The following is an 18027-nucleotide window of genomic DNA, read 5'->3' as shown; positions in this document are numbered from 1 at the left end:
ACCAGTGTATGGAGATAATTAAATTATTCGGGAAAAGTTCTCCATGAGGAGAATTCGTGGAAAAGCATGTGATATTTTCTTTAGGGGATCCCCTACATCTTTCCATCTGGCCTAGACATGGTGGCACACCTGTGTGTTCTGGTCAATTTTAAATAGATTTACATATATATGTGTTTGTATTTTGGTCATTAATAAAATTTGTACTTTTATATATAATTTATTTCCTCCTGTTTCCTTAGTCTTACATTGGTCATATTGAGAAGTCTCAGACTTGTGGAGGATTATCTGTGATAGGAATTTTTAGGACCCATTCTTTATTTAAGAGATGGAAAATCAAGCAGTTGTTAGCTGCCAAAATGGTCATAGATGCATAACCTTATTTGGCACCATCTGGAAGGGCCACAGAGGCCCAAACCTTGGGTGGCTGCAGCCCCAGGGGGGACCTGGATATGATATAGGGGTTGCTACATATGAAATAATAGGCATAAAATGAACAGGGAAGCTGATGTCCAAGGGAGCTGTATATGAAAGAAAGGGGTACATGTACTGTATGTTACACATAGAAGCTTGGGCTACACATAAAATGGGAGGGGCACCTGCTGCACTTGGGAGGGAAACCCCCAACACACTTGGCCTAGGGGCTTAAAATATACATTACACATCTCTGAGTTCACATCCTCTTCATTTTCATGGGTTTCCAGGCTTATATCCGCAGAATGCTGAACCAGGCCCGGCAGCTTCCCGCCTTCCCACAGAGCCGCTTTTTACCTCAGAGAGAACAAGTGATCAGCGGGACTCAGAGGAAGGCGGCGGCCCATGCAGAGCGTTTATTAGTCTACACACAATACAGCGGTTATCTGCAAGATGCCATTTATAAAGCCTGAATCTTTGTCTCCACAGGGCATCCTCCTAAAATGGACAAAGGGCTTCAGGGCGTCTGGCTGTGAAGGAGAAGATGTGGTGAATCTCCTGAAGGAAGCTATCCACAGGCGAGAGGCGAGTACAAAAGCGGTCACCTGCGGGAGACGTGTTTCATTTTCTCTCAGTATTTATCAAATATTAATAGAGTTATTTAATAAGGGAATATAGGATATTTGAAGGCAGTTGCCTCCAGCCACCAATCAGGAACTATTGTTTACTGTTTTAAGTGCTCTGTACTGAAATCAAATTGGCTACTTTTGAGTCCACCAATTTGTAATAATCATTATTCTTCTCTTTGCGTTATTTCATAAGTATGAATGCAACACCATAGTGACATATAGTAGAATGCAGTAAATTATTCAGGATACTCTTTTTTATGATAATTTTCCTGGTTTCAGCATCAGAAACACTTCCTTTATATTGCTGTATATTGGTTTGTAACCCCGCCCTCCCAATGATGCTTAGCCTATGCTGTTTAGCTATGCAGAATTCTCCCAGAACTCTCAGTAACCAAACATTCCACAGAGCTGCACCTGCCAGGACTAAAGATGTTGCCTCCTGGGATACATTTCAGAATGAAAATCAGGATGAGGAAAGATTTTACAATGGGCAAACACTGACTAAATAATAACAATAATTTATAAATAAATAGCGTAAAAAAATTAGCTGATACTGCACCCAGTGTAGCTGGGAACTATTCCTGAGATCTTATATATATATGCTCATACAAGCTTTGATGTTAACCTGAAAAGATAGTGATCATTATAAAGCTGTGATTCCTTTACAATATAGAACATTATTCTCAGTGCATGAATCGCTCACTTTTCTTTGGGAAAACTGATAAAAACTAGTGTGAGTTCAGCACTTCCCTGCCCATCTCACCAGTCACAAGAGCTGTAGTGTGTGTGGCCTACTCCCCTCTCCAGTGTCTGTCATTCTGCCATTTACTTGAAAGATGTTGCTTATGCCTAGATTAAGCTGGTCCTAGATTCCATAGTCCAACTTTAGATGTGAACGGCAGCCGCACATGGGACCGAACATTACTCTATATGGGACCTAGGATAGCTAGAGCTAGGCAGCAGTAGCAGTCTGGCCCTAGCTTCCAGCAGAATGACAACCCCCAGGGCAGGCCACACAGAACTACACTATGGAAAATAGAAGTCCTGACAGGTAAGATACACAGACAAGTTATGCAGGGCAGTGCTGTACTCAAAGCACTAGCCCTACTTTGTATAGATGAGCCTTGATATGAAATATTGCAGAAAGCTGCAAAAATATCATATTACGCGTCCTGTTAATGCTCCAGATGCACATTTACTATATTCATTGAATCTGCATTATACCGCTAATCAAGTCTGTAACTGACTGGAAGAACCGTGTGTCAGTTCGGAAATGTATAAATCATTGAGTCATAAGATCTTTTTTTACTGTTACAGCCAAATTTTCTTAGTTTTTTGTTGATCAGTCGTGTGAAGATGGGATTATTTTTTTCTTGCTGGAGGTTGAGGTTATCACAGGACCTCCCCACCTTCTGAGAGCAAATTTGGCGAGTGTTGTCGTCTCATCCCTTTAATTACGTACTCATATGAATTATACAGGTCTTGTGGCTAGTTGGAGGCTGTTTAGGCACTGATTATGTGTAAATATCTCCCAGACCTGTATGATTTAGATGCACCCATTTTTAAAGCGATGATTTGGCAACCCTGAGCTTGGCCCATGTTGACCCTCTTGTAAATGGGAGGGTCCATGGACCAGGATGGGTTACCAATTGGACAAGGCATGTGGCAAGGTAGAGCCGTCAGCCACCCTTTTTCCCATAACAGCTTATGGTTCAGGGGTGATCTGGACAGACAGACTCCCAGAGGTGGCAGGACACTCCGCGGCATGGCATAGCTTACAATATACTGGAAAAATCAGTAAAGCTACAATCTATCTTCTTTGTGGAAGGTGGTAGGAGGCAGCCTGTCATTTCTTTTCTCCTGCAATACCATAAAATGACTAGTAATTTATACTTGCCAGGGGCGTAGCAATAGGGGTTGCAGAGGTTGCGACCGCATCAGGGCCCTTGGGCCAGAGGGGCCCCGAAGGGCCCTACCTCAACTACAGTATTAGCTCTCTATTGGTCCTGTGTTAATGATTACCACTTTTCAAAGTATCTATAGAAGTGATTAATATGAGCAAACTGTTCCCCATCCCCTTCTTGCACCTCTAACACTGTAGTTGCCATTGGCAGGTTTTGGTGCGCCGCATCAATTGTTATGTATAGAGTGCTTGGGGGGCCCCATTGTAAAACCTGCATCAGGGCCCACAGCTCCTTAGCTACGCCACTGATACTTGACGTCTTTTTTAAGATGAAAAGAAATGTCAGACTAGAATCCCTGACTGCTCCAGCGACTCATTCTCATGCTGGTCATGTTCTTCTCTCCACAGGAGTTTGACTTGGAGGTAGTAGCTGTTGTGAATGATACTGTCGGCACCATGATGACTTGTGGCTATGAAGACCCATACTGTGAGATGGGATTGATTGTCGGTAAGTTTTCATAACTGTTCATCACAATAAACACAACCGTAAACACCACTGGAGGAGGAAAAGAGAGACTGAGGAGAATAAACAGAGCTGGGGCTGCCTAAGGCCACCATGTAAGGAACTTGTGATAAAGGAATAGGAAGGATTTATACACACAGCAGCTGCTTGCTTCATTGTGAAGTGTAAAATGTAAAAACAAAAACTAGAGAAGAGAATCAGACCGCAGCCAAGTCTGACTGTGTTGCCTCGTCTGTGATTTTGTAAAAAGATACATTCTCAGATGTTCATCCAATTAGCGATGTGTACACTGAGGCACAGGCCTTGTTAAACAGACTTGCATGTAAATTTGTAAGAGATCAAGGGTCCTCTACTGCCTAACCGAGGGTGGTTGCATTTGACCAGAGGAAACGTAAATCTCTGTGAACAGTCTAGAGGAGCTAATTAAAGGAACAATTTCCCAAAAGATCAACCGTATGATTGATCAGATCTTTCTATCGATTAATCCGTTGATCCAAATTCCAGAATGATTCTTTGAGGCTTCTTGCACACTGCAAGCGATTCCGATTCAGATTCCGCTTTTTAATCAGTTTTTACCTCCGATTCCGATTTGCAGTGTGCAAGGAGCAAACTGCAAATCGGAATCGGAAGTAAAAACAGATTAAAAAGCGGAATCTGAATCTGAATCGCTTGCAGTGTGCAAGAGGCCTTAGTCTGATTGGATTGCTTATGATTTTCCTCTCCTTTGGTGGGACCACACAGAGTGTCTCCACTCCCAACATAATAAGTAGCTAGTGACTGGAGGCGCCCAATAAAAGTATAAAAAACAGAAAAACTGCTAAAAAGGAAAGCAACTATAAGCTTACCTTCAATAATGAAAAGTTCAAAGTTTAAACTTTTATTAATAAGGACAAAAACAACACGTTTCGTTGTCTGATGCCACTTCCTCAGGTAAATGGACGTTGTACAAAGCTGTATGTAGCTCAGAGCGCCTTTGGGAGGGAGTGAGGCCGGAGAAATAGTTGTAGTGAATGTATCCCTTATGTTATTCTGGAAAACTCTGACATTGCTGGCTGTGCTCTCTTGTATCACTACTCGTACACTCGGGGTACAAAAATCACGTGAATGAGGAACAACGCAGAACTTTTTTGAAGCAAACTACGGGTTTGAAGGAACAATCTAAGACAATTCTTGTGTTTTTGAACAACCATCATGAGTGATCATATCGGCAGATAATCGTCCATTGTCTGCAGCGTCTACAGAGCTATGAATGATTATTAAGCGAAGTGTCCACAAAGTCTACGGCACTTGTTGCACGCATTGTTTAACGATCAGATGGTTTACCGTATTGCCTGTCAACACATCATGTCATTGACATCACGCTGCTTAGTTATCATGATGAAAGATAGATGGTGGAACGATCGTTCATCTGTGGATTTCTATGATCTATCTTTCAGTGTGTATATAGCTTTGTTACGTAGCATTATTTACATTATCTTCTGTTGTGTTTCCAGGCACTGGCAGTAATGCGTGTTACATGGAGGAGATGAGGAACGTGGAGCTGGTGGAGGGAGAGGAAGGCAGAATGTGCATCAATATGGAGTGGGGAGCATTTGGTGATAATGATTGCCTGGAAGAATTCCGCACAGAGTTTGACAGGGCTGTGGATGAGCTGTCGCTTAATCCTGGGAAACAGAGGTATGTCAGCATCATGATACACCTACCCTCAGCTCAGCAGTACACAATGCTCATCCCATCTACCTGCCGCAGCAACACACAAGGCTTCAGCAGAAGGGCTGGTTCAGAACCAGCCACCTGGCATCTCGTTATAATGCTTTTCTGGCGGGCTTGCAGAAAAGCATTTGACGACCTTCGGCGGTACTTCCTGTCGTTTACTCTGCAGGGAGACACGGAAGCGCCTTAAACAAGACTACAGGAAAATCGGGATCAAGCGTGACATTTGCGAGAATGACAGTAGACAACGGAACTAAGCCCTGCCCGTTCATTTGAATGGGCAGCACTTATAACATAGAGCGCCACAGCTATCGTTTATCGTTGTCCAGACGTCCAACCGGCCCAGAAATACCTGGAACAGTGGTGTTATCAATAGTTTTTCTGATTTACTGCAAATCGCATAGTGTATGGTCAGCTTTAATTACTGCTGACTAATTGTTAACCACTAGATAACATTTGAATGAAAAGTTTACTGAATACAGTAGAGTCCCAGTTATTCAGAACTCAACTAACCAACAGTCTCAACTAACCAGCACAAATCACCTGCAGCACTTACAGTGGTAAAGCCAGGCTCCTTAGGCTGTTTGTGGGCTCTGCTGTGCTTAAAGAGAACCCGAGGTGGGATTTAATTATGCTAGTGGGGCACAGAGGCTGGTTGTGCACACTAACACCAGCCTCTGTTGCCCCATGGTGTGCCTCCAGGCCCCCCCTGCGCGCCGCTATACCCCCCACAGTGCTGGCGACACACAGCGTGTCGCCAGCACAATGTTTACCTAAGCGCTGTCTGTCAGCGCCGCTCCCCCGCCTCCTCCATATCGGCGCTACCCGCCCGCGTCACTTCCCTCCAATCAGCAGGTAGCGCCAATACAGAGGAGGCGGGGGAGCGGCGCTAACAGACTGGCATAGGTAAACATTGTGCTGGCGACACGCTGTGTGTCGCCAGCACTGCGGGGGGTATAGTGGCGCGCAGGGGGGTCCTGGAGGCACACCATGGGGCAACAGAGGCTGGTGTTAGTGTGCAAACCCAGCCTCTGTGCCCCACTAGCATAATTAAATCCCACCTCGGGTTCTCTTTAACACAGCGGTTCAGATACTTAATTACTGTATTTTGTCATTTAATACAGAGTTCATGGTATGTCGATAGAGCGGGGTATAGTACTGTATTAGTGAGGCCTTTTTTTAACATGGAGTCTCAAGCACTGCTGAGGATGGGGGAGGGCAGCTCTGGAGTGGTGGTTATTGATAGACAAGTTCACCAGTATTTTCATTTTGAAGAATTGACCTTTTTTATACAAATGTAAATAGTTGTCAGCAGTGGACTTGAAGTGGGTATATTTCTGTCTCATATTCACCAAGCTATAGTACTGCAGAGCATGCTATGTCAAAGGCGTACCTCCCCCATTATTGATATTACAGCCAGTATCTTTCATCTGGCTTCTCTGGGCTGTTGGTGCTTAGTGTTTTGTACACTCAGTATTCTTTTCTGAAGAAGAACATGCCGATAAATATCATACACCACCATCAGGAAAATGCAGCTTGCTTAGAACTTAGAGAGAATACAGAGTGAATACCGGAAATAGCAATCCCATTCAGATACCATTGCATTTTACACACAGTGACATCTTGTGGTTGTTTTGCTACACTGCAGCTTAAGGCAAATATGTTGTTAACTATCTAATATGGGCATTATAAGCATCTTTTAGTAAAGTGTACAGTTATTCATATGTAATGAGCTATAGTGGTCTGAATTCAGTTCTCTCTGTTTTTTTAGGTATGAAAAGATGATTAGCGGTATGTACCTTGGGGAGATCGTCAGGAATGTTTTGATAGATTTTACCAAGCGTGGACTTCTCTTCCGAGGAAAGATCTCCGAGAGGCTGAAGACTCGCGGCATTTTCGAAACAAAATTTTTGTCTCAGATTGAGAGGTGAGTACACATCCCGAAGTAATGCAGAACGGCCCACAAAGAAGGTTCTATTGTCTTCCTTGCTGCATTTACCCTCATAAATATGATGTTGTTTGGAAAGTACCAGCTGTAAAAATTGTAAAATTCCTCTGCAGCTAGTTGTCTGTCTGAAACAAATGACTTGGTTAATAACGCCAAACAGAAAAGCGTTACATTTAAAGACAATGGAATGGCTGGATTTTATCTGGATGTAATGTCTTATCATTGTTAACACAGCAGGAAGTGTGAAACACATTCCAGAAGTTAACTTAAGGACAGCTGAAGCAGGAGGGATATGGAGGCTGCCATATTTATTTCCTTTTAAGCAATACCCATTGCCTGGCTGTCCTGCTGATCCCCTGCCTCTAATCCTTCCTGAATAAGCATGCAGCAGATCAAGTGTTTCTGACATTATTAGTTTCATGCTTGTTTCTGGTGATATTCAGACACTTCTGCAGCCAAATACATCAGCAGGGCTGCCAGACAACTGGGATTCTTTAAAAGAAAATAAATATGGCAGCCCTCATAACCCTTTAACTTCAGGTGTCCTTTAACCACTTACGTACCAGCGGTCTCTGGTCCTTAAAGAGGAACTGTTGCCAAAAACTTAAAATTTAAAACACATACATACATATAAGAATTACATTTTTTTCCCAGAGTAATATGAGCCATAAATTACTTTTCTCCTATGTTGTTGTCACTTCCAGTAAGTAGTAGAAATCTGACATTACCAACAGGTTTTGGGCCAGTCCATCTCTCCATAGTGGGGTTCTCAGGGTTTTCTTTATTTTAAAAAGCACTTAGTGAATGGCAGTTGCTCCGTTCAGCTGCCAAAATAGTGTGCAGCGAGCAGGGAGTCTGGCCAGCATCTTTGTATTAATAATTTTCAGGGAATGTCTTTATAAAGAATAAGGGCCATGCTGAGAATCCCCCATGAAGAAATGGACTAGCCCAAAACCTGTTGTCGGTAATGTCAGATTTCTACTACCTACTGTAAGTGACAGCAACAATATAGGAGAAAAGTAATTTATGGCTCATTTTACTCTGGGAGAAATGTACTTCTTATTTGTATGTGTTTTAAATTTTCAAGATTTTCGCGACAGTTCCTCTTTAAGGACCCACTGGTACAATACCGACAGAATCCCGACGAATCGCCGCTCATACCCGCCTCAACTGCCGCACGCCGGGATCTTTCTGACATCCACTCTGCTGTCTCTATGACGGCAGAGTCATGTGAGCCGGTCAGGAGCCGCTTTCATTGGCTCCTGACGGTGTCTATCAATGTAAGCCTATGGGAGCGGCTTACACTGATAGATACGTCCAGGAGCCAATGAAAGCGGCTCCTAACCGGCTCACATGACTCTGCCGTCATAGAAACAGGCAGAGCTAGTGAGCTGCGGCGAGAGACGTCGGGTTTTAGCAGCGAGATAATCAGGGAGCGCCGGAAATGGCAGATGGGCGCAGCGGTGGCTGATTTAAATCTATGCCCTGCCAGCCAGGTAACCACCAAAACGGCGTAGATTTCAATCACCGTGGTCCTAAAGTGGTTACACTCTCATCATGACTCACACTTTCAGCAGTTGTGGAACGCATGACATAGATAGGCAAGAGAAAATTGATATTCAACAGGTAGTTACAACAACCATTGTAAATTGGTAAATAGTTTAATTTCATGTATCATAAAGTTTTCTTTAAACTTAATTACAGTACTAAAGGTGTACCAAAGAAACATTCCTTTCCCCTTCAGAAGCTCCATGCATTGGTCAACTACAGGGACACTTTAAAGTGTGCTTCTTCTAATGCAGTGCACAGGCATGGGGAAATGACAAGACCCCCTGATAAGGTGTAGAGCAGACCTGAACTCAGAACTTCCTCTCTGCTCTAAAAGATAAGCAGCAGCATAATAACTTTTACAGAAAAACATTTATTTGTTACAACTGATACAAATCCTGCAATACATCTGCAGTGTGTCTACTTCTTGCTTTCATGGAAGCAGACAAAGGGTTAACACCCTGTGTTTACAAATTATCTGCTCTGCTGAGGCAGCCAGCTGACAACTCAGAGATCAAATCACAGGTGTGATTAGCCACAGGTCCGGGAGAATAAGACAGGCTAAACTCTCTAAATATACACAGGGTGCGTTTCTCTGTTCTCCTTTTGTCATGTGCAAGAGTTCAGGCTTACTTTAAGGTCATATTGGATTTCCCTTACAAATATAGCTTCTCTTCTTTTCTTGCCAGTGACCGCTTGGCATTGCTGCAGGTGCGCTCCATCCTCCAGCACCTTGGTTTGAACAGCACATGTGATGACAGTATCATTGTGAAAGAAGTCTGCACAGTGGTGGCTCGGAGAGCGGCTCAGCTATGTGGAGCTGGAGTGGCTGCTGTCGTTGACAAGATTAGGGAAAACCGAGGACTGGACTCCCTGAGAGTCACAGTGGGAGTGGATGGAACTCTGTACAAGCTGCACCCGCAGTAAGTCACTTTTTGTTTCCTACTTTGGCTTCAATTCACTAAGTTGCAGCATTTTACCGAACATTTTATGAACTGTCTATTTGCAAATGCTGTTAACTCATGAAAAACTGAAATGACTGCCTAGTGAGGTAAATTAAGGTCTTGTGAGGTAAATACTTTGTACAGGTAAGTCCCTTGACAGAATGATGCTGGTTAATGCTATAGGTGCTGCTCCAAGTGCTGGGTGGAGCCAGTAGTCCTGTGTAAAAATGAAAGAGAAAGGAGCGCTCCTCTGGTGCATTAACTTCTTTAATGGGTAAAATCACGCTTAAAATTGCACTTACAATGTATGGGTAGAAATCAAGCGCATCTTAGGCCTGCCAGCGAGTCTTTTCCCCTTTTTTATGCTTGGCCAGAGCAGCAGGAGTGATGTTCAGCGTGGAGTGAGGTGCGGGGGGTGGGGACTGGTCACGCCGGAGCCATCTGATGTTACTACGCGTCTTGGTGCTAAGGCACACCTGAAGAAGGCATGGCTTAGCGGCGAAACACCTAGTGACGTCATCTGCGTGTGCGATCTCCTGCTAGCCCCATAGAAGGCCGTTCGCGGCATGGAGCGGTCCTGGGGCTGCTGCCGCGTTCACGCCAATTGTTGTGGAGCGGTTGGCAAGTAATTAAATCCAGGTGTTCTCCAGAGAGTGTACTGATCCTGTCACTGACATTTCTTTGTGCTTACAGCATATGGTGCATCAATATTGGTGTATTCAGGATAACTTGATTGTGCAAATACCAATGATGCTCATCATCCAACATTGTGATCTGAATTCGTGATCGCCTCTCGATCACGTATTCAGTTCCGAATGCACTCGTGATCGTGGTCCAAATCCGGCTTGTGATCATGGATTTAGCTGTGATCACAGCCTTGATTAAAATTGCCAAAACACGCCAACTTAAGTGGTTAATAGCAAAGCTCCCTTACATGATATAAACACCAAATGTGCAGGATATGGTAAGTAGCACAGTGGGAACAAGGGGAAACTTTTTTTTTCAAATTAGCACCAATGGCTACCAATTAGCACTCACATGGCACCCACTATTGTTTATCACCATCTGCTACTCATTCAACACCCAATACTGCATAGCACCCACTGAAAATAAACGCCCAATACAAACTGGACCTTGGTACCCAAAGCAGCTTGACACAGACTTTACTTTGGCATCTCGGCACTTACTGCAACTTACCACAAAGTGAACCTTTGCGTCTTACCATCTACTGCATCTGGGCACCCACTGCACCTTGGCACTTACTGCAGTTTTGCTTCTACTAATGCTTAGCAACCACTGCATATTGATAACCACTTCTTTGCCTGAAAAGAGTGGGTGCTGATCAAGAGGGACAGAGGTCCCAGTAATGAAAGGTGAGTCTGTGCCTCCACAGTGGGCTCCACTGTGCCCACTCTAACCCACTAACAGTGGGCACCTATCACCTATCACTGCTGATTTGAGCACCAAAAGAGTTGGAAGGAGACACAAAGTCTGCCTGATGCTTTCTGGAGAGGGGGTATTACATACACAATTAAGCACAATTTATCGATTTCAAATTTGAGCACCACACCCTTGAGGATCCTCTGCATGGCCCTGCCCCTTCCTGCAGCACCCACACTGACCTCTACATTTCCCATCAGCCACCCCTTCCTCTCATAGCTGGCACCCAGATCTCACACTCACATGACACCAAGTATCTGCACCTAGGCCTAAAATTGCACCTAGTACTCACACCTGCACACAGCTTCCACATGGCACCCACTATCTGCACCAAGTATCCACTTAACCCGTACCCGCACCCAAAGTACCTGCATTCAAAACCCATGTGATGCCCAAAGCCCACCCATAGCCAGCACCCAGTACAGGCATGGCGCCAAGTATTCGCACCCATGTCACACCCAGTACCTGCACCCAGCACCCACATGACATCCAGTACATGCACCCAGATCTTACATGGCACTAAGTTCTTGCAATCAACACCCGCATGACACTCGATACCCAACCATAGCCAGAACCCACATGACACCCATCATCTGCATTCAGCAGCATGACAATCAATACCCCCTAGCCAGAAACGAGGAAAGGGGGGGGGGGGGCATGCGGGGGAAGGCATTGCCAGGTCCCTTTTTTAATTTTGAGCACCCCCCACTTAAGGACCCTCTGCACGGCCCTGTTCCTAATAGTTTGGGTCACCCTGAGCTGCTTGGTTACTCTGTTGGTCTTCAGTGATGTAACACTGTCTTGCCTTTCTTTGCAGTTTCTCCACCATCATGCACCAGACTGTGGAGGAACTGTCCCCGAAGTGTCAGGTGACCTTTCTGCAGTCTGAAGATGGCAGCGGGAAAGGAGCGGCGCTCATCACCGCGGTGGCATGCCGGATAAGGGAAGCTGGACAACGCTAGAGCAGAAGAGCCAGAGGATTTGTATGAGTGCATTCCTGTACAGAGACTCGTTACAGACTCCTTCTACCACCACCTACCATACACTCCGCTGGACTGGATGAACTGGAAGCTTCATGCACACAGCCAGTGCCACCAGGCATTTGGCATTTGTTTTGGCCACACCCGTACCAGGGAATTATGTACATAGGTTATATATTTTTTTCATTTTTGTAGGATAGATTTTTGTTGAGATAGCATTGGCCATCAGGTGTTATGGAACACAGCGTTTCATGCTTTGCTGCTCATAGTGGCCTTTCTAAACCCAAATCCCTTCCCTACTTAACAAGAGTTGACATGGCAATAATGAGTCCCTTTAGTCCTAAGACTGGCAATGCACTATGGGATTGTTTGCTTGAGATATGAAAGAACTTGCATGGTTAAGAAATGATGGTCAAAGAATGTTCACCATTGATGGAAACCTAGTACGAGGTGTGAACTTGTGGCTCCAGCAAGTGTATCAAGATAAGAAAAAAGTTGGATCTTTAACGTCATTGGAAGGCAGGTCTGCCTAGGCATGGCTAATCTAGCTAAAAGCCAACCATCATCTTTACAGTGGACCTGAACTCAAAACGTTCCCTCTGCTCTAGAGGTCAAGCAACAGCATAATAACCTTAAAGAAAAACATTTATTTGTTTCAGCTGATACAAATCCTGCAATCAGTCTGCAGTGTGTCTACTTCCTGCTTTCATGGAAGCAGACAAATTGTTAACATCCTGTGTTTACCAATTAGCTCTCTGCTGTGGCAGCCAGCTGACACAGCTGAGGGATCAAATTACAATTTGTGATTAGACACAAATGAGAGGGAATTAGACAGCATTAACTCTTTTAGTACATACTGGGTACATTTCTATACGTTTTCCTTCTGTCCTGTGCAAGAGTTCAGGTCCACTTTAAGGTGAACAGATTTTTTATCACAAACAGCAGGCATAGATATAGTATATTGCTGTGCTTTCATGTACTTAAAACCGATATCAGTTCCGTGCACCTGGACAATGGCTATCTTGTCTGAAATTACACAAAAAAGGACAGCATGATTTATCAGGATGGAGTATATGTGATCACATGATCACACAGGCTGTCACTCACCACAGCTGACAAGCTGCACTATTCACTACTGTAATAGTTTGATTTCACTGCAGATATCCTATAGCTGCATCAGAGGCACAGAAAGGTTATTGTGATAAAAACAGTAACTAAGGTTCCATTACATACGGTACTCCTGTTGCAGGATGCAATAGAGGTTATATCTACTTGGATCTACTACAGGTACTGTTTAAGCCTCACCCTGACTTTTGAACAGCCCAGTGTGAGAGCCAAGTATCATACACAAGGGGGGAGGGTCCTGCCAAAGGCTTACAATATAAAGGGTGGGAGTGGTGACCAGATAGGAGGGGGGCTGCATCGAGAGGCTCTAGGCTAAGAGAGTTAGGGCATCGGTGAGGTGGTATATTACAGTGTACAGCTATACTACCCTTACTATCACACTGTGTACCACAAGTTACAATATTAGTTTGGTACTTGCCTAGTGTGACCATTGCTATGGTATCGGATGCTACTAACAACATTAGTAGACATCAAACAAATGACAGCGCTCATAGGCTGCAGCTGTACCTGTTTTGAATGCAAGTTGTGTATTTTAGTCTACATTGTGGAGCTCTGCACATCTATTGCAGGTAGTCAATTCGGGTGCAGCCTCTGTTTGGAAGCGCTGCCAATGTCTCCTGCTGTACATAACAACATTAGTAGCAGCGTTACTGTAGCAGTAGCTGGTACTGGTCGCGCTTATAGTGTAACTTGCAGTAGACAATGCGGATAGTAAGGTTATATTGCCATGCGCTGCCTGTGCACTGCAATGTTACCATGATTTTGTGCATCAGACCCATAGCGTGCACCAGTACTGCACAGAGACTGATATGAGAATTATCACACATCTTATATGGAGTCATCACCAATGGTCTGTCCACTAGCAGTATTTTCACACTTAACAGCCGAGTAAACTCTCTTTAACATTTATGGGCCGCCTAATACATGTATGGGCCGCTTCTAACATTGGCTGCACAGAACGATGGTTACAGGTCAAGTTGACCAGTTTCAGCAAAAAAGACAAAAAGGAGGGTTATTCCTTTGTAATTGCCTGAATGGGATATAACTGATTGACCTTTAAGCACCGGCAAATATTTGTGGTTTCTGTTAACTGTGTGATTTCTCAGTGTCAGATTGGGGCCACAACGATAGTGCAGATTTTAGCATCGTAGATTGCTTTTCCTCCTACTTAATTGCTTCTCGTGAGATGGGTCAGCAGTGTTAATTTACTCAAACAAAATCCACAAAGCTAAATAACATCGTCAGGCTCTTCATGAGTATCCAGTGAGATATTCATGAAAAAACATGCTCAGTTATTGCTTGGTGTTAATTGAAACGGAGCAGGAAATGGGCTTTTAATGAATTTGCCCTTGCAGAGACAGGTCTCATTTCCTGCAAGCAATATTGCAGCATCCAGATTAGAGTAAGCGATATGGAAAGCGTGGCGTTGTGTTTCCTAAAAAGCTACAGATTTCTGCTTACCGCATTGTGTCAGCGTTTAATTTCCTTCAGAACGCAACAAACAGGCTGAACAAGGCAAATGCTATTAGCAATCAGGTTGATAAGTGGATATAAATAATATAAAAAATAAATAAAAGCACACGAGCAAAGTGCTGCACAAAATACTTGTTTCATGGGCCAAATGTGCTTGCATGTGCTTGAAACTTTAGTGCGACTTGCTTCCTTTCTTGTCTGGATTTTGCTGCTGGGCAGGTCAATCACATGCGATCATGTGACACCATAAGTAGAAAGAACAATAAATGTACATTTTCCAGAATTCCAGTATTACAGTAGAATCCATTTGTCCACATGAGGAGGCAAGACTCAGTACAATAGAGTCCCGGTTATCTGGAACTCAACTAACCAGCAATCTCAGGCAACCAGCACAAATCACAGTGCTCACAGTGTTGAAGGCCAACGTTTTGGGTTTGTGGGCTCTGCTGAGCTTAAAGCGGATCTGAGATGAAAAACTAACTATAACTTGTCTATATATCTTACCTAAAGTTTAGTTCAAATCTTGTTGCAAACAGCTTCAACGGTAGATGAGTATTTCTACCTGTGATACAATGAGAGCAGCCATATTCTGCTTGTCATCATTACACACAGGCAAAGCTGCTCTGCATCTCCATCCTTCAGCCTGTTAAAACTCCACTCCCCTCTACTCCTGAAATCTCTGGCTAGTAACACCTCCTCCTCCTGCCCAGACTGAGCTCCCATAAGCCCTTGTTACATGGGTCTCAGAGTGCCTAGGCACTGGAGGAGCTGTGGGAGAGGCCTGTTTAGTTTATAGGGAATTAGGGTATTAAAACCATAAAAAAAGTATTTGGCTTGAGGAATGCCCTATAAACTATATGTAAGGAACACAATTCTGCAATGAGTAAAGGTTTATCTCGGATCCACTTTAAAGCCTGGGTTTCATGACTCCCCTAAAGGTTAATATACTTTCAGCTACTGTATTTTAACATTTAATATAGAATTCATGGGATCTATAGAGATTGCGGTGTAGTACTATATTAGCTTTACCTAAGTTAAACGTTGAGTCTCAAGCAACCAGAAAGCACAATTATCTGGCAGACTACTGTAGTTCGCAGGAAGCTGATGTGACCGATTTTAAGACCTCAACTCTGGTAACAGGAAGCTACAGGCAGGTGAGGTCTTAAGCCTGTATGAACAACTGCACACAGGCACAGTAAGATAAATGTTTTCAAGTTCCAAAGGTAATACCTATAATATCCACTAATGAATATGAAATTTGTCCTGTTCAGTTTTTAATTGAGTTGAATGCTAATGGTACATTGTTATATAACACCGTACTGTGCATTTCCCTTCCTACTGTGCTTCCTTCATACTGTATTGCTGCTGGTAGGAAGTTACACACACAGACACAAGGTGGCAGCACAGTAACATCCATTTCAATTAGAAAGTATCACAATGCTTTCAAAAGAGAATACTTCACTGCCTGTTAGTGTGTTAATTGACCATTCAAGTTAGAGAGAATTGAAAACATTGGACATTTTCACGGATGTGATTGGTTATTTGAAGTGAATGCAAAGTGTAGATTTCTGTCTTTATGGCGTCAGGGTCATTCTGTCTAGTCGTGCTTGTCTGTATTCATGTGATCTCTCTGCATCTCAATGCATTATGGTGTATCAAAAGCAGATCTGCCATCTGTACAAATATGGACGAGTAGGAACAGGCCCTAAAAGCAGAAAATCTATAACTAATACCACTGGATTTGAGTTAAAGTGATATTTTAGGTCACAGCCATCTAAAGTATATAAATATTTTTTTATAGAAAAACAAGCAATGTATTACTTTCTGTATTTTGTAGCATAACGTGTTTAGGGATAAAAATATACAGTACAGTACAGATTTTAAATGGTCAGTCCATTCAAACAGATATTACATTTTTTTGTGGTAGACACTGAGAATTTTAATCATACATGAAGCGGTCCTGTGTGTTGCAGAGTGATGGCAATACTGTGATGTACTTTCTGTCCAGCAGGAAGCACGTGACTGAACGGGGCGGAGCTATGCATATTACCCTGTCACCACATTCTGCAGCAGGGTAATAGTGTAGATTGTGGACAAATGCACCTCACCATGTGTAAAACTTGTCATGACAATTTCTAGGTAGCCATGGTTTCAGTGGAATTTTAAGTTTGAGTGGCTTGATCTTTTAATGTCTTTATTGAACTATGGAAAATCCATGGTCAAATATGGAAAAAGGAAGTATAGGAGAAGAACTTTGTCTAATTTTTTTTTAACCTGAAGAAAAAGAAAGTTAAAGGGCAACTGACCTGAGAGGGGTACGGAGGCTTCCACATTTATCTCCTGTTAAACAATACCAGTTGCTGGCATCCTGCTGATCTTTCATGCATTAGTACCACACACCTAAAACAAGCATAACCTCTGGTGTGCATGCTTGTTCAGGATCTGCGACTAAAAGTATAAGAGGCAACTCATTAGCAGGGTAGCCAGGCAATAGTTTAACAATAAGTAAATATGGCAGCCTCCATATCTTATCAGGTCAGCTGTGCCCACTAGTCACACTTCCCACGTCAGCTCTGTGTTGGCCGTGCCTCCACTTTGCTATTCCGTCGCCTTGTTTTTAAAAACCAAGGTCCACTTGTATATCCTGCAACACTTGAATTTGAAGCAAACCTGAGGACTGTACAGTGTAGGAATGGGAACAAGGGTCAGTGCTGTCCCAGAATCAAACCATAGGCAATACATGAAGCAATATGGCATCTCTCCGGGCGTGCAGGGTCTAGAGCAGTCGAGGACTAGGTTATGTTTTACATATTTGTTTCTTGTAGAATAGGCATAGATAATTATTGCTATTGTTATTATTTTTTTATGTTAATTTATGTTAAGCTTATGTATTTGTAAAGCGTTACAAGTGCAGAGCACTGTGTAACCCTTCTTGTTACACTCTCCCAAAGGATAACACTGTATAAGATGTTACATTGCTGTCAGATACTAAGTGTTCCGCGTATATATATATATATATATCCTGTGTATATAGAATGGATACACATTTGTACATGCAGGAGACTGTAAAGCATGTAGAGTTATTATTATTTTTGTTTTTGCTAAATATACAACTCTGTAGATTTATTTTATTCGATAAATATGTTTGTATAAATAATCTACGTGTTGCTCTCCCTTATTGATGTCATCCAGAACAACAGGCAACATCGCTCTTTATAAAGATGTGTCTTGGCAGTAGGGATGACGATGCCAACGAGAACTCATAGAGAAGCATGTGATCAGTCTGATCAGCTGATAGATTGGTAAGGCTCTGATTTGCTGGTCATGATCATGTTTTAAACCAAGAGGTCATCACAGCAAATCAGAACCTTACAAATCTACCAGCTGATC

At 43.2% G+C, this 18027-nt stretch overlaps 1 protein-coding gene across 3 annotated transcripts in view; it reads left to right on the top strand.

Annotated features, from left to right (window-relative positions):
- The window catches only part of LOC137563001 (hexokinase-2), a 104110-nt gene extending 86364 nt beyond the window's left edge, over window positions 1–17746 (top strand). For all 3 annotated transcript variants that reach the window (XM_068274905.1, XM_068274906.1, XM_068274907.1), the window contains exons 13-18: window positions 901–996; window positions 3352–3451; window positions 4960–5143; window positions 6951–7106; window positions 9365–9598; window positions 11877–17746. In XM_068274905.1, the coding sequence (XP_068131006.1) occupies window positions 901–996; window positions 3352–3451; window positions 4960–5143; window positions 6951–7106; window positions 9365–9598; window positions 11877–12021 (915 nt within the window). In that variant the 3' untranslated portion in view covers window positions 12022–17746. The remainder of the gene's footprint in view (window positions 1–900; window positions 997–3351; window positions 3452–4959; window positions 5144–6950; window positions 7107–9364; window positions 9599–11876) is intronic.
- The last annotated feature ends 281 nt before the right edge of the window (window positions 17747–18027 follow it).

This window comes from Hyperolius riggenbachi, chromosome 3, assembly GCF_040937935.1.
Source record: "Hyperolius riggenbachi isolate aHypRig1 chromosome 3, aHypRig1.pri, whole genome shotgun sequence".
Lineage (NCBI taxonomy): Eukaryota > Metazoa > Chordata > Amphibia > Anura > Hyperoliidae > Hyperolius > Hyperolius riggenbachi.
This window is presented reverse-complemented; position numbering and strand designations above follow the sequence as displayed.